This window comes from Barbus barbus (genome assembly GCF_936440315.1).
Source record: "Barbus barbus genome assembly, chromosome: 49".
NCBI lineage: Eukaryota > Metazoa > Chordata > Actinopteri > Cypriniformes > Cyprinidae > Barbus > Barbus barbus.
The window spans coordinates 4045072-4065274 of record NC_136727.1 but is presented as its reverse complement, the minus strand read 5'-3'; the positions used below and the strand labels follow the sequence as shown (position 1 = coordinate 4065274).

General features: G+C 37.3%; 1 protein-coding gene across 1 annotated transcript; it reads right to left on the bottom strand.

Moving 5' to 3' along the window:
• Positions 1-14645: 14645 nt before the first annotated feature.
• LOC306867878 (uncharacterized protein) lies at positions 14646-19084 on the bottom strand. Its single transcript, XM_079413813.1, has 4 exons — positions 18920-19084; positions 18326-18640; positions 17830-17949; positions 14646-17011 (listed from the first exon to the last, which is right to left on the bottom strand). Exons 1-4 carry the CDS (start codon positions 18966-18968, stop codon positions 16794-16796), a joined length of 702 nt encoding a protein of 233 aa, XP_079269939.1. The 5' UTR covers positions 18969-19084; the 3' UTR covers positions 14646-16793.
• Between the last annotated feature and the right edge of the window lie 1119 nt (positions 19085-20203).

The following is a 20203-nucleotide window of genomic DNA, read 5'->3' as shown; positions in this document are numbered from 1 at the left end:
ATCCTATGCAATAGGTTTATTTGCACTTGTTTCATGTTTTTGCACAGTTTTGCTGCACTTTGCACTAAACCTACCTTAAAAAAAATAAATGTTATTCATGTTGTTCAAGCAAACTGTTCTTTTTCGTGATTATTGGGATCAATACCCGACGCGTTGACCTGGGCCAGTGAACTTCAAAAGACACTGGCCCGGAGGGCCAGTGGCCAATTTCCCTTATTGTCTACCCCCGTGTTGTGTTAAATCCAAGCATGAAGTATTGAAATAATCAAATTGTGTAGCCTATATTGTGTATTTAAGGATTAGTTCACCCCAGAATTCCTGATAATTTACTCACCCCATGTCAGTTTTCCTTTAAAATAAAAGCTCTTCTGCTGTTTCTGTTAAAATAAAAGCTAAATTTAGATGTTCAATTACTATTTGGAGCATTGGTATCGCTAGATGAGGGCTGTATGAACTCATTTTTGTGGAAACCTGAAATTCGTCTAAAATCGAAAATTTGTTCACTTTTTTTTTTTTTTTTTTTGCCTGTAGCTCAAAATTATATTCACAAACACGCTGTCTTATCCTTAATTAATAGGAGAATATGAGATGCCATCGAAACAAAGGAGAAAAATGTCCACATCCTCTCAAAACCCACTACCAAGTCTCCCTAAGCCTCTGAGTTGTAAGTAACAGATTTCACTTTTGGTGTAATTTCTTGTGTTGTGTTGATGCATTGATGGTTTGTGCGATGTCAATTAGTGAACAGGCCAAAAAAACAAGTGCAGTGCCAGCTGGTGTGAACATAGCTTTCCAGGCATTGTGTACAATACAAACAGGGGCCCGTTGTATAAACTGCTTAGACTAGTCTTAAAAACTAGTCATCTAATTTGATTTCTTCAAGACTGGTCATAACTGGACTCAAATGAAGGTGTAGAACCATGTCAAGGACGATCCGAAGAAATGGGCAGCACCTGAGTTAAATATATGAGTGTCACAGCAAAGGGTCTGAATACTTAGGACCATGTGATATTTCAGTTTTTCTTTCAGGAAATCTCCAAAAATGTCAACAATTCTGTGTTTTTCTGTCAATATGGGGTGCTGTGTGTACATTAATGAGGAAAAAAAATGAACTTAAATGATTTTAGCAAATGGCTGCAATATAACAAAGAGTGAAAAATTTAAGGGGGTCTGAATACTTTCCGTACCCACTGTATCTGTGTATATATATATATATATATATATATATATATGAATATTTTGTATTATCTCTAGAATAACATAACTGTTTGATTTATCCCTTCACTTATTTACTTAGTACATACAGTGGTGCTGGGAAGTTTGTGAACCCTTCAACTTTTCAAAATTTCTGCATAAACCTACCTAAAACATTATTAATTAAAAAAAATTTTTAAATTCAAGATTAGATTCAACTTTATTGCCATTGTGCAGACTACAAGTACATGGCCAATGAAATGCAGTTAGCATTCAACCAGAAGTGCAAATAACAAAGTATATAATATATATAAAAAATTAATTATGTGTATATTAAGCTTTATGACATATAGTACAAGTTATGAGGTAGAAGGGTAGAGACCAGCTCAATGCAAATGACTGTAAATACAACATAAGGTGCAAAGGAAGTATAAACAGAATGTGCATTACACAGTGAGTATAAATAGAAGGCGCATTATACAGTGAGGAATGAAAATAGCATGTTTAATATATGGCCAGTGACCATAACAGTGCAATTTCTTTGTATGCTTGTTTGTTTTAAAGTACACAAAGAAAATCCAACCAAACAAAGGAGACAGAAATATATACTTTCTCATTATTTATTGAGAAAAAAAATTCAGTGTTACATATCTGGCAAAACGATGTGAATCTTTGCTTTCAGTATCTGATGTGACCGCCAATAACTGCAGCTTAACTTTTCTTGTAACTGCTGATCAGTCCTGCACAACAACTTCTAGCCCATTTCTCATAAAGAACCACTTTAACTCTGTGATGTTGGTGGTTTTCCTCCTATGAACTGCTTGCTAAGGTCTTTCCACTGCATTTTAATTGGATTTAGGTCTGGACTCTGAAGTTGCAATTCCAAAACATTAACTTTGTTCTTCTTTAATCAGTAGAGCTACTTGTGTGCTTGGGTCATTGTCTTGCTGCATGATCCATTTTCTCTTGAAACTCAGTTCTTGGACAAATGTCCTGACATTTTCCTTTATAATTTGAATTGTTCCATCAATGATAGCAAGTTGTCCTTGCCCGGATGCAGCAAAACAGGCCCAAGCCATGATACTACCATCACCATGTTTCACAGGTGGGATAAGATTCTTATGCTGGAATGCAGTGTTTTTTCTTTTCCAAACATAATGCTTCTCATTTAAACCAGATAGTCCTCTTTTGGTGTTATCCGTCCACACAGCATTTCTCCAATATCCCTCTGGTTTGTCCACATGATCTTTAGCAAACTGCAGACCAACAATTTTCTTTTTGGAGAGCAGAGGTGGCAACACTTTATTTTAAGGTGTCACGTTACATGTACTTACTATTATAATAACAATAAATTATGCATAATTGCATGCAAGTAACTCTAAACCAACCCGAATCCTAACCTGAACCATATAGTAAGTACATGTAGTTAATTAATATTACTCAGTACTTAAACGTATAATTACACTGTAACAAGGACACCTTAAAATAAAGTGTAACCACAGTGGCTTTCTTCTTGCAACTCTGCCATGCACATCACGGTTGTTCAGTGTTCGCTTGATGGTGTACTCATAAACTGTAACATTAGCCAGTGTGAGAAAGGCCTTTAGTTGTTTGTAAGTTACCCTGGGGTCCTTTGCAACCTCACAGACTATTATACCTCTTGCTTTCGGACTGATCTTTGTTGGTTGACCACTCCTGTGGAGGGTCTTGGTCTTGGTATATTCAGTGGTCTTGAATATACTCCATTTGTACACAATCTGTCTGACTGGATTTGGGAAGTCCAAACTGATTAGAGATGGTTTTATAACCTTTTTCAGCCTAATGAGCAACATCAACTCTTTTTCTGAGGTCCTTAAGGATCTCCTTTGTTCATGCCATGATTCACTTCTACAAACTTGATCAGACTTTGATGGATCCCTGTTCTTTTAGTAAAACAGGGCAGACACTGACGCCTTTTAGTCATCACATTGTTTGAAAACACCTCTGAACAGATGGACTAATTTCACCTTCAAATTAACTATTAATTGTAGACATTCACATACTTTTGCCAGTCACAGATATGTAAAATTAGATAAATTCTTTGAATAAATAAATGAGAAAGCATATATTTTCATTGCATTTCTCTGATTGGATTCTCTTTGTCAACTTTCCGGACTTTTTTGGTTTTACTTGAAAATTGTTAAACCCAAGATCCCTGACCTCTGCCTTTATGAAAGACAAGATCTACCTATTGAAGAATTGATAGAAAAAGATATCCCAGATTGAGGCCTTTGATTTAGTATGTTACTTAGTGATGTACTGATCATAGCTGATTCAAAATCACATTTTATTTATTTTATTTTTTTTACCTAACAAATTGGCTGATTCTGACACAGATTTTTTTTTTAAAGAAAATGTATTGGCTATTTAATTATAACAAACAAAATGCCTGTAGCCATTTGAAATTAGAGGCAACCACTGCATTTTAATCATGATCCAAACAAAGATGATACACACGTTGCAAAAGCAGTTGTTTTTCTTTTGAATGTGATTGTATAATTTCAGGATTTAAAACAAAAACAGAATGGTCTGACTTTAGGTTTTAAGTATTTTATTTATTTAATTTTTTGCTACATAAAGCATATCTGCATGAAACAAAAACAGCAGGCCTGAATGAGGCTCAAATTCACTCTCTAACAGCAGATAGCACTTATGAACCACCCATGATATAGCATTTCCTTGGTTACTGCTGTAAACAAAGCAGAGAAATGTAATGCCTTTTTGTACTTATTTTACTATTATTTTGGGATCTACTGGGACAGTGATAAAGATCTATCGACAGGTCGATCCACAGGTTGGTGACCACTGTTCTAAAGGGTTTGCAGACTTTCAAGCACCACTGTATATACCTAAGTGTAATTAAAAGCCATTAAAAAGTAATTGAAGTGATTGGTAAATATTGTTATTTATGCTTTTTTTTTCAGGCAGCAGAACAACAACTTGGGGCACCTCCTGAAGATGGAGACAGTGATCAAAAATACACGCGCATACATACACACACACACACACACACACACATGGTATATAATTAATGTAAATTGTTATACTGTTACTGTTTACCGTTGTTTTGACAAATGTAGATGCTATGGAAGTTTTCATGGCAATAAAGCCAGTTTGAATTCAATTGAATTGATTGAGCTTTCTCTGCCCCCTCTCTCTCTCACCCACCCTTCCTATGCATGACCACATGTAATATTATGTTTTGTTCACAATGCAGATGAATGACGAATTCCTGCTTTGTTTGTTTATCTTTGAATATGTTAAGCGTGAAGACACAGTGCTTATGCCCAATTAGGTTTTGATGACCAAGAACCAGTGTGAAAGATGTGTTGCAGTAACATTATAGTTTGATCCCCTAAAGTTTCCTGTGATGTTACTAAAGGTTCTGAAAATATTCAGTAAATGTGATGGAAATGCCTAAAAAGGACCAAAAAGTAACATTCTAGGTTGGTCCCCCAAAGGTCTTGAAAACATGGACTGTAGTGTAGAGACCTAGAGGTAATGTCCTATAGTACTGGTCCACTAAACGGCCCGAGAACGTCTTGAATGCTCTCTGAAGGTCCACCAAAAAACATCCCCCAACCCTTTAAAGAGCTCCACATTGTGACCTTCTCAGAACGTTCTGGGAACATTACCAGGTGACGTCCTTGACACCAGCAATGACATTTTGAGAACGTTCTGGGAACATCAGATTTCCAAATAAAATATGGTCCCCTAAACGTTCTGAGAACGTCCTGAAAGTTCTGCTAAGGTCCCCCAAATAACGTTCCCTCACCCTTTAAAAAACTCAACATCGGGACCTTCTCAGAACGTTCTGGGGACGTTACTAGACAACGTCCTTGACACCAGCGGGGACGTTCTGAGGACGTTCTGGGAACATCAGATTTCCAAATAAAATATGGTCCCCTAAACGTTCCGAGAACGTCCTGAATATTCTGTGAAGGTCCTCAAAATAACGTCCCCCAACCCTTTAAAGAACTCGACATCGTGACCATCTCAGAACGTTCTGGGGACGTTACTAGACAACGTCCTTGACACCAGCGGGGACGTTCTGAGGACGTTCTGGGAACATCAGATTTCCAAATAAAATATGGTCCCCTAAACGTTCTGGGAACGTCCTGAATGTTCTGTGAAGGTCCTCCAAATAACGTCCCCCAACCCTTTAAAGAACTCAACATCGTGACCATCTCAGAACGTTCTGGGGACGTTACTAGACAACGTCCTTGACACCAGCGGGGACGTTCTGAGGACGTTCTGGGAACATCAGATTTCCAAATAAAATGTGGTCCCCTAAACGTTCTGGGAACGTCCTGAATGTTCTGTGAAGGTCCTCCAAATAACGTCCCCCAACCCTTTAAAGAACTCAACATCGTGACCATCTCAGAACGTTCTGGGGACGTTACTAGACAACGTCCTTGACACCAGCGGGGACGTTCTGAGGACGTTCTGGGAACGTAAAATTTCTAGCGGGGTATAACCGGATGTTGACATAGCTAGAATAAGTTTTCTTACCACTTTAAACACAGGTTTTGGAGAGGGAACATTACATGTAAACGGAACAAGAATTAATATGTCCATAAAATGCATGTGTCAAGTGAACAAGGAAAAACGTGCTCTTCAATCCTTTCCAGTGGTGCTGTCTATGCGCCGTTTTGCTGACACTGCACTACCGTGGCTGCGCTGCAATAGGGTCCCTATGCAGTGTCCACTGCTCTGTAGCCTACTCAGTGAGCAGGAGATATTTATGGAAGCTCATCTCACTTTCGTTTAGAACACACGTATGATGACATTGGCATAACGTATGTTTTCTTACGGGTTTACATTTTCGTAAAAAAAAAAAAAGAAAAAAAGAAAGAATAGAAAAAATGATTTTTTTTTTTTTTTTTTACGTTTCTGACAGGTGAACAGGTGATACGTGCCAAGAAACGCCTGCTATGCGTCACACACTCCCAAGTGGACTGTCGAGTTTTTTTTCCTTCAAGGATTAAAAACACTGGGACTATACGTCGTTTTAATATCGTTTAGAAAAGTCGTAATTCCCAGCTGGTTTAACGACTCTCCGTTAGAATATGTTGTATTTGTTATACTGTTTTGAATTTAGTTTCAGTCGCTGCTTCGTGAGGACAAACGCAATTCATCAACATAAACATATAGGCCTACAACAAAAATATAAAATAATCTCATTGATCATCTTTATTAAACTCGGATTCTTCACAGCTCTACAGAAACAGGAGGAACATGCTATTGGTTTTTCTATTATTATTAATGGCTGGTAAGTTTTTGGAAGTTTACTTTCGTTTTGATCCAACGCAACACCAAAAACAAAAAGAGCATTTGTTCTTATTGTTTTCTTAGATTAGATTAGATTCAACTTTATTGTCATTTATGCAGAGTACAAGTACAGAGCTAATGAAATGCAGTTAGCATCTAACCAGAAGTGCAAGAATATAGTGTTTTATATACATATAAGTGCAGAGTAAATGAAGATATGATTTACAGAATATACAGTGGAATTGTTATATACAGTATTGAGCAGAGTATATACAGAATATAAATAGGAATGCAATGTAGGGATTGTATGTACATTATGAACAGAGCAATGTAGGATTATATACATTATGAACAGCAGAAACGTGAGAACAGTGGTAATAAATAAATACAGCTGGATGAGTGTGCAAAATATTGATAGAACAATGTATTCTATGCAAAATAGCAGTAGTGCAATATTTTATAGAAATAGTTTACTGTGCTTTGTATAGTAACAACTTTATCCAGTTTATAGTGTAATAACTTTGACAATGTGCAGTCTGTGCAAAATATGAGTAGTGCAAATGCATGTGTGTAAAGTACTGTGACCAGTCAGACTGGGTTGGACCAGTGCAGTAATAATAAGCAGGTGCAGGAGTTAGATTAGTGGTGTGGCGTTCAGAAGTGTCACAGCCTCGGGGAAGAAGCTCTTCCTGAGCCTACTAGTGCGAGAGCGTAGGCACCTGTAACGCCTGCCGGATGGAAGGAGGGTGAAAAGTCCATGGTTAGGGTGAGAGGCATCCTTGATGATGTTTCTTGCCCTGCCCAGACAGCGCTTATGATAAATGTTCTCAATGGAAGTTAACTGGGTGCCGGTGATCCGTTGAGCAGTTTTCACCACCCGCTGGAGTGCTTTGCGGTCAGATGCGGAGCAATTGCTGTACCATACTGAGATGCAGTTCGTGAGTATGCTCTCAATGGTACAGCGGTAGAATTCCACAAGGATCCTGGGATTCAGGTGAACTTTCTTAAGGCTCCTTAAGAAGTAAAGGCGCTGCTGTGCCTTTTTGACCAGAGTGGAGGTGTTATGGGACCAGGTGAGGTCATCAGAGATGTGGATGCCAAGGAACTTGAAACTCGACACACGCTCCACTTCAGCTCCGTTGATGTAGATGGGTGTGTGTGCATGACTCCTAGTCCGCCTGAAGTCCACAATGATCTCCTTTGTCTTCTGGGTGTTCAGTTCTAGATTGTTGGTGGCACACCACACAGCCAGGTGCTGCACCTCATCCCTGTAGGCTGACTCATCGTCATCCTTGATCAGACCTACCACCGTGGTGTCATCTGCAAATTTAATTATGGTGTTGGAGCCATAAACAGGAACACAGAACACAGAAATAACATTCTTATTTCTAGAATTTGTATATACATGGTCTAACCAGTTTAATAGCCTTCATTCTAGACTAGGCTTTTCGCCCCTCGGATCATTTCGGTAACAAAGACCCCCAAATGCAAAATCAAATTCAATAGCTTTCGATCGGCACATAAAAGCCTGTTGAATTTGTGTTTTCATAGTCTTCTTGTTTTCATAGACTGTTGCCTGATTTCATTAAACAGTGCATCTTCATCGCCACTTCTGTAAAAAATAATAAAATAAAAATAAATAAAAATCTGCTTGCCTACACATTTTGCTTGCATTCTTCTTATGGCAAACAAGTATTCACTTATTCATCGTGCTTCTTAAGTACATTTATCTTGTTTTAAATATATAGCTTGTGTTTTAATGTTCACATTTATGGTCTTAATTTCACAGTTTTACCCTTAGTCTGAAAAGAAAGCGCATTTGTCTTTTTAGCAGCTCACACAATGATTTCAGTTGAATCTGTTTGCTGAAGTGTTGAAAGCGTTTCTGTTTGTTTTCTAGGTGCGTCGGGCACAGAGACAAGTAATATGTCAGTGACAGAGGGGGATGCTGTCCCTCTACAATCTGATCTTTCAGAACTATTGAATGATGATACAATATTATGGATGTTTGGAAGTAAAGACACTCTCATATCTCAAATCCGAAGAGAGGATAACCTGACCTCATTTTTGGTCACCGCTGATGTGAGATTCAGAAGCAGATTGCAGGTGGATCAAAACACTGGCTCTCTCACCATCAGAAACACCAGAATCAGACACTCGGGACAATATAAACTAACCATCTCTAGAGAAAAGACTACAATCAAGATATTTAATGTCGCTGTCTTTGGTGAGTCTTCCATTGTAACAATGATGCAGTTCCTAAACTCAAACTGTTAGTAATAACTTGGTTGGATGGTCTGGATGATTTCAAACCACTTGAATAAATGACACATGTATGTGTGTAACACGCATTTATTAAGTTAGAATGGCCTGATTTTACACCATACAAGCAGGGGCCGGATGTTTGTATACTAGTCTAATTGCTAGACTAGTCTTAAAAAAGTTAGTCATCTATTTTTTTTTCTACTTCAAGACTGGTCATAACTTTTTTAATTCAGTTATGAAAAGGTAGATTGGTCATATTGTATTGGAAATGTAAGACTTACTACCCCTTGGCAAGTGCTAGTTGGCCAAACTTCTTAGGACACAGTCCAAGTTTATGCAACTGGCCCCAGGTCTTCATAACGGGACTAACTTTCTTTCAGAATTTCTTTTCTGATACATTGTAAAACACTAAATTTGATTATTGTTCTGCTCATTTTCCAGCTGTGGTTGGTAAGACGGATGGAGTCAAGTCCGTGTCATTGTCGGTGATGGAGGGAGATGCTGTCACTCTACATACTGATTCTGAAATACACCAAGATGCTCTAATGCTGTGGAGGTTTGGCGATAAAGGCATCCTCCTGGCTAAAATTGACTTTGAGACCAATGAGACCTCATTAAACGATGCTGATGAGGGATTCAGAGATCGACTGCAGCTGGATCAGACTGGATCTCTGACCATCAAGAACAGCAGAACCACAGACTCTGGACTTTATGAACTACAGATCAAAGGCAGTGAGAGCTTGCAGAGATTCCTGGTTTCTGTAAGCGGTGAGTAACTCCACTTTAATTATAACAATATTATGTAATTTTTAGCATATATCTGAAACAATTTCAGGTCATCACATTGACTGACTCTTTCAGTGTTTCTCTTTATACCTGTCCCAGATGCAAGTCTTTCTTCAAGTGTTATAGCAGGAATAGTTGTTGGTGTTATTGTTCCTCTGCTGATCCTGATTGCCTTTGTGATTTACTATCGCAGCAGGATTTATAAATTAAAAAGGCAAATGGGTAAGTAAAATATACTTAACCATCTCCTCCAAACTTGCTAGGATTTTCTTTAAATTGTGTACATTATAGTATTTAATTTGAGTAATTTGTTTTTGCAATTCATTTAAAATCAAACCACTGACTACGATGTTAACGCTCTGAAGCACGTTTCAGATTAGTGAGATTTTTGATATTCAGTGAATTTCTATAAATTCTTGTAAACACAGAATCTTATTTCAGTTTAATCCATCATTCCTGGTCTTCATTTGACCAAAGACTGGCTTTCACGGCATTCAATAACTTTTTCTCCATTAAATTTGTCACTAACATACATACACATGTATTGTTATTTAATAAAATGAAATTTAATTTCCCCTCGTCAGGTCGTTTCAAACATAATATGCGGTTGTTCACACTGCTCTTTTCCATACACTGAACACAACATTCAATCTCTAAATGGGAAAAGTATCATGAATACACTGTAATGTTGTCCAAGCAACTTGTGCTGTATATTTCAAGTGAAGTCTCCTGAAATCATATCATAATTACAACGGACTAAAATAGTTGATTCAATGCCAATGTTTTACCAAAAGCATTGACGTGCTGTGGCAGGTTTTACATTTCTCACTTAGATGACTTGAAATATAGCATGAGTCATATGGACCTTATAGTGTGATTGTATGAATGTACAGTAACTGAGATCTTCACTTAAGCACTCATGTTTCTATGCATTTCTGTGACAGTCGAAGAGAAGAAAGAGACAGTGATGGAGGGAGAATCTATCACTCTACATGCTGGTCTTACTGACATACAGAAAGATGTTACAATAAAGTGGTGCTATGAAACTGATGACAATCTCATTGCTGAAATCAAAAGAGGGGCCAGAAGTACACATGAGGGTGCTGATGGGAGATTCAGGAGCAAACTGAGGCTGGATGAGAAGACTGGAGATCTCACTATCAGCAATGTCAGGACCATTCATTCTGGACTCTATAAACTCAAGATCAGCAGCAGAGGCAGAAAAACCAGCTACAAGAAATTCATTGTTACCGTCAATGGTAAGTACTAAGTCCTTGTGTGTAAAAGATCATGCAGTGAGTTTAGATGATCTGAAATTAACGCATTCTCACAGTGCTCAAATTGGAATTACTTTTTAGTTACTTTTCATTGTAAGTAGTGCCATGTTATGAATTCCCAATGTTATGTGAATAAAATGTACAATTAGGAGATTCAAGTTGTAACATTGCATTAACTTTTCTTATAGGAACTTTAGTTTGAAAATAGTCTCAAAATATGATTTTAATTTTGTAAAATACTTATAATTCTGATACATTTACTACAACATTCATCCTCTATTAGTCTGGTTTTAAGTTGTTTTTAGAATGAATTAATTCAGTCACTAAAACTGAATTTCTCTGTTTCTGTGTGCTGTGACATGAAGTGAAGTCACTGTCAGCGACGGCAGGAGGTTCTGTCTCTCTCCAGACTAATGCTCAAATACAGAGCAATGATCTGATACTGTGGACGCTTGGAGCTGAAAACATTCTCATTGTTAAAAAAGATTCAGGAACAACTACTGTTAACGAGAGATTCAGAGGAAGACGACTGCATCTCTGAGCATCACAAACATCACAAATACAGACTCTGGACATTTTAAACTACAGATCATCAACACTGAAAAGACCATATTCAGAAGGATCAATGTGACTGTCACTGGTGAGTAGAACTTTATTTATTATACATCAGTTCTGTTTTTTGAAACTCTTGTGTTATCCTTAAGATTGTGTAGCTGCAACATCATCTATAAGTTGATGTGTTTATGTAGCAAAACTGCTTCTTTCGCTCTTTTTACTTTCCGTGATTATCTCTGTATTTTCTTTCAGGTTCCACAGGAAACCAAGTGAGTGAATTAGAGACTGCCATAATGCTGCTGTCGGATGATGTGGATGGAGTGAATGAGCAGGAAGAGACATGGTCACTTTAATGAAATAAGACACGCCCACCAGTGCCAAACACTGTGACATCATCAACATTTGACCTCAACAAATTTCTGCTTTTATGAAAGTGAGAAACTTTTACTCTTAACACTCAGGATGCATGACACCTTCCAGTAATCTGTGGCGCTACAATTACCAAACACTGGTTTTGTGAAAGCTGTACTACACTAACAAAAGTGTATATTTACAGTGAAGATGGTGCAAAAATAGTCTGAACACTGAACAATAATTCACTGAAAACTGATTTTGATACATTCGGGAGTGTTGTACATTACAATTTCATATCGGTACTTATTACTTTATTATTATTTACTTATCAATATGTATGTACTTATTTTGTTACTGTTAATCAGTGTTGGGGACAGTTACTTTTAAAAGCAATTATTATGTTACTTTTAGTTACATACTTTAATGTGGAGGTTTTCATTGCTGATAATATTTTAAAAACATTTTAAACGTGATTTTGGTTTATTATATCAAGGATCGCTCTTATTTGAGTATCATGTGCATTACCACGATGGTGTTTTGTGTTTGCATGAATGACTCTGTGCACCTTCTACATATTAGTATATATTTCTGCTTGTGGTGAAGCTACCCGTGATGAGCTTTGATTCTTCATGTGGCTTTCTCTTTTACCACCTGCATTATTATGGTGGTCGTCAGTATGTTAAAGGTACAAAACAGATTTTAATAGCAGTGTGTGTTGTTGAATTTACTGGTTTACATTCAAATATCCCTGTTTGTAAATTACAGTTTTGTTCTGTAAATGTGTTTACAGTTTTTCTGTATTTTTTTACAAAATGATTCTGGCAACCACAGCTGCCAGAATTATTTTGTAAAAACTACAGATTAATTTTTTTACAGTGTACCCTCTCTTTTCTTTTTTTTTAACTTTACTTTTTCCCTGTTCCTTCTTATTGAGACATGTGAAATGTTATATAGTGTACATGGCACTGTACATGCTGTCAACATTAAAGCATTATATATATATATATATATATATATATATATATATATATATATATATATATATTATAAACTTAGACCCTGCCCTATCCCGCTCATATGGAATTAGTTTTATTTGTGCAGGTCTTAAAAAGGGATATTAAAAGGCCTTAATTTGATTTAAAATTGCTTCAAGTACCCTGTAAACAGTGTAATAAAATGCCATCCTTGATATTTGTGTATTTGATTGATGTTTTGACTCCTATCTAATTTTCTAATCACATGGTATTCAGGAGAATGCTGGGGAGAACTTTATAGACCACACGTGCTTTTGGCAAAATGAATCAAGCTCTGAGTTAATATAGGAATGTATTTTCCAAGATTTAAGACACAAATAAGTTTACGAATAGACTAAGTGATAAATTGTCTGTAGGCTATATTCCACAGAATTAATTGCTATAATAGTACGGATACAATGGATGGAAAAGATTAAGCCAAATAGGATTGGAATTTGCTCAGATTCTTCATCAGCTGTCAAAAGTGTAATATCTACAAGAAGTGATAGAGAAAGGGAAGTGGTGTGTGGCCAAGTATGGTGACCCATACTCAGAATTTGTGCTCTGCATTTAACCCATCCAAGTGTACACTCAGTAGTGAACATACACCCGGAGCAGTGGGCAGCAAGTGCTGCGGCGCCCGGGGAGCAGTTGGGGGTTCGGTGCCTTGCTCAAGGGTCTCACCTCAGTCGTGGTATTGAGGGTGGAGAGAGTGCTGGTTATTCACTCCCCCAACTACAATCCCTGCCGGACCTGAGACTCGAACCCACGACCTTCAGGTTACAAGTCCAAATCTCTATCCATTAGGCCCAGACTGACCCAATAGCAGAGAAGACCTGTTGGTGGAAATCTATATATTATTGTACAGATTGATAACAGAGGGGATAATAGGGAATGAAACAGCTGATAAGTTAGCAAAAGGAGCATTAAAGAAAGACTTGGTGAATATTAAAGTAGAAGTGAGGTAAATCAGCGATTAACATTTAAGTAATAGAACTTTTACAACAAAGGTGGGAAATTAGCAGCACAGGTAGATAGTATTGTTGCAAAGTCAGTAGGGAAAAATTTACAGTTTTATGGAAGGCATAGAAAGGAAGAAGATTAAGACAAAAATAGATTAAGATGTTGACACACAGGACTAAATTCAACACGAAATAACAAGAAAGCATGATGTGTGATGCATGTGAAGTTTTAGAAACAATGCATGCATGTTTTTTAAAGTGTACAATTGGGAGATTAAAGTCATAACATTGCATGAATTAAGTGTATGGTGACCCATACTGGGAATTCGTGCTCTGCATTTATCACATCCAAAGTGCACACACACAGCAGTGAACACACACCCGGAGCAGTGGGCAGCCATTTATGCTGTGGCGCCCGGGGAGCAGTTGGGGGTTCGGTGTCTTGCTCAAGGGCACCTCAGTCGTGGTATTGAGGGTGGAGAGAGCACTGGACATTCACTCCCCCCACCTACAATCCCTGCCGGCCCGAGACTCGAACCCACAACCTTTGGATTACGAGTCCGACTCTCTAACCATTAGGCCACAACTTCCCACAATTAATGACAAAATTAATTTTAATTAGATATATTTTAAGAATAAAATTCTTATAGATTAGTTTTACAATCTCTTTATGAACTTTTTGAAGCATCAAAGTGCATGCTGTCATAAACTGTCAAAGGAGGGACAGACACCGCTCAGATTGAATAAAAAATATCTTCATCTGTGTTCTGAAGATGAACAAAAGTCTTACCGATTTGGAACAACATGAGGGTGAGTAAATGATGACAGAATTTTCTAACCCAATTTCAGCTTGTAGTAGTAAGTATAGCGACAGCCTATAGCCGCTGAGAAGCTAAGCAGAAGGAAATAAATCAATGACGCGTTCCAATCCGTTGCATTCTTTTTGAAGATTTATTAACACAACGTAACAAACAACTGTATGATTAAAATCAACTTAGGACTGTCTAGAAGGGTCATCAGAAAGTGAGTGTTCCCGCTACTCGCCCCCTCTCTACACACGCCAAACAGGAAACACAATCAGGTAACTGTCCACCTGCACCCATGTGACCAAACACCCGGAAATACAAAATCACAATACAAAATAAAAGACAAACATTTTCTGCACTTACAGTAAGTATTAAGATATTGTGGACTGCATAACATACATTTTAAAGTTTCAAAGTTTACTCTGTAAAACGCAATTGAATGCCATTCATTTTTATTTGCTGATATAGGGTTTTTAATTGAATTTGATATTTATAACAACGATGAAGTACTTCATTTAATATGCATGCTAATAAGCAAGTTAATAGTGAGAATTGGTCTCTTTTGCACTGTTGTAACACTGTAAAGTGATTAAATGTTTTGTCTTGAGACGCCTGTTTACGGTTTCATTACACTATTGTAGAACATTTTTGAAATATTTAAATACAGATTGAATACATCTATAAAATAAAAAATGTGGCTTGTAAGGATAAACTGGTAAATATTACTTTTAAAAACTTTCAACGTTTATGTTTGATGAACTTAAAACTATAGTTTGTAAATTGAAAAAAATTGAATTGCCAATTGAAAAAATGTAGTTGCCATTACTTCAAGTTGGAAACATGTAAAGTCTAATAGAACAAACAAGAATAAAAAGAGTTCAAAATACTTAAAAAGCTGATGCAAATAGTTTTTACAGTGTATAAGAGACACGCCGTATTCAGTGTCAATTTGACACTTTTGTTGCAGAAATTAACCAACTCCTTACCTAAGTTACCGTTCTTTTTACTCCATTTTCATTTAAACTGAAAAAAATTCATGTTTTATGCTATTAAATAACAATGCTTAAATATGTTATCCAAATATGTTTTTAAAGAAAATCTGTTTCTCCATCCTTTAATCGAACTACAAATGTGACCTGAATTTAAGAGTGTATTACGTCCAGAGAAGTGTTTGTTTCTCTCTATTTAGCAGGAAGTACTAGCTGCCAGCTGCCTCCAATGATTGGTTGTCTGCTGTGATTGGAGGAATTTATGCCTTGTTGATTGGGTTTCTCTTCAGTGTTATTGTGTTTACATTCTTGTTGTAATTGGTGTTTATGACAAAAAATACTTTCTGGTTTGTAAGCTACTATTTGTTCGTATATATGATTTGTTTATATTGTTAGTTCTTTGGGAATGGGTTAGTAGAGAGGGGGTACCATTTTCAGTTGAACTTCTTGTCTCCTGTTTAAGATATTTGGGGAATTAGTGTAATTTGTTGTATTTTTTCTTTTGTTTTCTTTTAATAGTTTAGTTAGTTTTTCTCTCTACTGGTTAGAGGAGTTATGTTTGTTGTTTTGGCATTTGCCCCCTCTTGAAACCTTGGGATCCTCCCACATTTATAAAATAAACTTGTTTTTGATATTGAGTTGATTTTGGTCATTGTGAAAGCACTGGGGTTGGGAACTGGACCTTGTTGCCTCCACACATCACACCATTTTATTCTGTTACATGTTCCTCCATCAATAGACTACAATGGGAACGTAACACAATTTAGGGGCTCATTTATCAGTAACAAAATGTGCTTTATCTCTTTTTGTTATTTGCAGCAGGGTGTAATAATCCAAAAGTCCATCCTCTGTTGTCCTCTCACATCAAAATCCACCCACATATTTGTTTAGAATCGTTTCGGACTGTTTTGACCTGTAAACAGTCCTTGATCTGTGCATATTTCTCTCCTGATTTCAGACGAGATGGCATTTCACTGGAGAAAATAATATTATGCATAGAGGACTAGCAATAGTTTTAAGTCAAAACATCTTAATGATGGATTTGTTTCTTACATACACAGCATTCAACTTCACAACATGTTAATTAATGGACTGGACTGGATTACTTGTGGATTATTGTGATGTTCTTAACAGCTGATTGGACTGCCGAGGATCCGTTGGTGGAATTTTCATTTTTGGGTGAACCAGATCACTTTAAATGTCATTCTGTACAAATACGATAAAATAAATGTCTAATGAGTGAAAATGAATCTGTATCTTTTGTGGATTATTCCAGCAACCTTCAGCAAACATATCTGGAACTGATTCTTCTGCTCAACTGATGTTGGTCTAATTTTACTCTGCGGGTTGGATGGTGATGTCTAGTCTCTTCCGTCCTGTTCAGATAATTTCTTGTAGATCTGATGTCATAAACCAGAAAAGCAACAGCAGCCACGCTTACCAGAGCAGAAACAACCAATCGTATCACAGTTTCAGTAAAACCACAACAGTGGATATGGTCTGAAAAAAAGAGAGAAAAAACACTGAGTTAGAATAATGCATTTAACTCTTTCAGACTCATAGGTGCCAGTTTTATAGGTTGTTACTTTTTAGGAATTCAAGATTTCACTGTGAAGGCAGAACATCCACAAGCTTTACTGAGTGTTTAAATATGTTTGCATGCACATTTTCTTTGCCTAGCCAAATAACATTAGCTAGGATCTTTAGAGGAAGTAAATCTAGACTCTTTTAAGGGATTCAGCCACATATCTAAGCTCTCATAGAAACCTGCGTGATTCTTTCTCCAATATCTTTATTTTTTTTGCTTCTGAGTACTAATGTTTTTTTTTTGTTTGTTTTTTTAAGCAACACGGGGCCCCACACCCACACATGACCCTCAGACACGCAATGCCTGCGGTCTATTCTTTGTTCCAGCGCAATCACAAAAGAGAAAGCAAATGCAAACAGGTTATTCTTTCTCCACGAATGCATGTGCTTATAAAATGTACATCTTGAATGCAATATAAGCCACATTAGATAAAAATCATCTGTTGAATGAATAAATATAATGTAAATGAAAATATTGCAATTTTAATGGGTTTATGTGATTATTTCACACCCATACGCAATAAGATGAAGCAACACCTATGAATATGTGCTGCATTGGCATTGTGGTTGTCACAATTGCGCAAACATGGCCTCATTTCTGACATTAAGCCGCTATGAACTAACACTGGATTTCAGAATAAAAAAATCTTAAAGTTTTAGAAAAACTCATGTGACGTTAACTAAACACATTTAACAGTTCTGTTCTCAAACTAACATCACTAGTGACGTACCTGAACTTGGCTGATGGAGTTCAGTAATGTTAACATATTCAGTCTGGTTGAGGGTTAAACTGGACGACAAAAAATTTGAGCTTGTTGAACTTTCTGGAGATGTAGAACTTTGTGGAGTCTCTGAAAAGGACAGATGTTAGTGTGACACTGGTCTCATCACACACAGTTCTGATCTTTATAATAGATTTATATTTTAAATTAAATTAAATGGACAGTTCACCCAAAAATGAAAACTGTGTCATCATTTACTCACTCTTAAGCTATTCCAAGACAAAGAAGAAACTCATAGATCTGGAACAACTTGTGGGTTAGTAAATGATGACAGAAGTTACATTTTTAGACAAACTGTTCCTTAAATACAATTAATACCATAAAATGTGGATGCAAGGAACACTGCAAAGAACAGAAAAGCATAATTTTAAAGTATTACAGTGGCAACAATATAATTCAAATGAAGAGGGGTCATGGTAAATTACACTGCTTTTTCTCTACTCACCATTGACTGTAACATTGAAACTCATGTAGCTGGTCTCACTGCTGATGGCCGTTACTTTATAAAGTCCAGAGTCTGTGGTTCTGGTGTTTGTGATGATCAGAGATCCAGTCTGATCCAGTTGTAGTCTGTCTCTGAATCTCCCATCAGGACCATCATATGTTGAGTTGGTTTGCGTGAGCCTGCCGACTTCAGCTATTCGGGTGTTTCCGAACGTCCACTGTATTAACAAATATTTCCGTACTTCAGTAACATCAGCCCATAGAGTGACAGAATCTCCCTCCATCACTGATATTGTCTTCATTTTATCTGTCACATCTAGAAAACAAACAGGGAAATGTTTTGTAGCAGACTAAATGCTCCCCAAACATATTATGTTGTTTATTAATAACAAAACTAAATCTGAGAAATGCAGACGTTTTCCACTAAATTTCTCAGCAGGCCCCAAAACTAGTAGCTAACTAAAATTACCTTTGTAAATAATAAAATGATATAAACTGTCTGAGAAACGTTTTTTTTTTTTTTTTTTTATGGAAACCACCATTTATTTCTTAAAAACAAAAATCATGAAAGTAATAAAACACACTTATAACTTACCAACCAGACGCCACAAGCACACACAGAACAAAATAAAAGCGTTAACCATAATTACTGGAGCTGTAATATTATATTATATTAATGAAGGTGCATCCACACCGCCAGCCACTCTGTTGCTGCATGTCTCAATGGCTCGCTATAGGCGTGCCCACTGTTGGTTGCCTCGTTAGCTTTGAGAGCAAACAACATTATGTTATGCCAAGTTGACATAGAAAAGGTTTTCTTACCGCTTAAAATAAGAGGGAGAGAGAACATTACATAAAAATGGTATAAGAAAGAACATGTCCATGAAACGGACATGTTAAACGAACTATAGAAAAAAAAAACGTGTCTGTGAGACGCGCCGTTTTGCTGACACTACACTACCTCAGGGCCGGCGCCAAGGGGGGGCATTCGCGGGCCGTGCCCCCCCCCCCCCCCCCCAAACGAGTAACTGTGCCCCCCACTTTCCATCCTCTCCCCTCCTTGCTGAATGTGATCGATTTCGATGAAACCGAAAGTGAAACCGATGAAACAGTGCACATAAGAAATCTATTGCACGCTTTAGGGAGCGTCAGCAACTGCACGCGATCACAGATTGCACGATGCCCACCCGAACCCCCCCCCCCATAAATTTAAATGCCCCCCTGATGGAGGTACCCTTGGCTGTGTTCCAGTTCTTAGCAGTGTTCATTGCTCCCTTCTCATTGAGCCCGAGGTATCACACTAAAACGTTCACTTCACTTTCATTTGGAAACCCCCATTACGAAACAGAACACCCTTGCTGCGTCCCAATTCGCATCTACTAACCGTCCTGAATAGTATTCGAAAATAGAATTAGTATGTCACAAATCGTAGTATGTTGAAAAGAGTATGCCTATATGATGTGACAAGATTATTAACAAGCATGAATCAAGTTTATATGTATATGCGAGTATGTATCGGTATGTCTGCATGCAGTGAGTTTATATGTATGTGCGTGTGTTTATAGGTTCATATGCATAGATCAAGTTTATATGTATACGCAAGTTATTTACACGTGTATATGCATTCATTACTAGCATAATATGTATTGGTATGGATTTCATAGTGTGCCCGTGTATTTCATATATATATTTTGAACATCCAATAGTATACATGTATGTAAGAGTAATTTATAGGTGTATATGCACGTGTTTTATGTATGTATTGTGACGAGTCGGCTGCCTCCCCCCTTATTATCATCACCACCCCGTCCCGTATTCGCCGCCCTTCACCAGGCTCCCGACGGGAGTGGGTGTGGGAGAGAGGAGGGGCGCTGAACCA

What these genes read in the sequence shown, in the direction of transcription:
- LOC306867878 (XM_079413813.1), bottom strand. Translation starts at nt 18,968, where the DNA reads ATGGTTAACGCTTTTATTTTGTTCTGTGTGTGCTTGTGGCGTCTGGTT. An exon ending in TTTCAATGTTACAGTCAATG is followed by an intron (nt 17,950 to 18,325) that starts GTGAGTAGAGAA and finishes TGTCCTTTTCAG; the next exon opens with AGACTCCACAAAGTTCTACA. An exon ending in ACTCCATCAGCCAAGTTCAG is followed by an intron (nt 17,012 to 17,829) that starts GTACGTCACTAG and finishes TCTTTTTTTCAG; the next exon opens with ACCATATCCACTGTTGTGGT.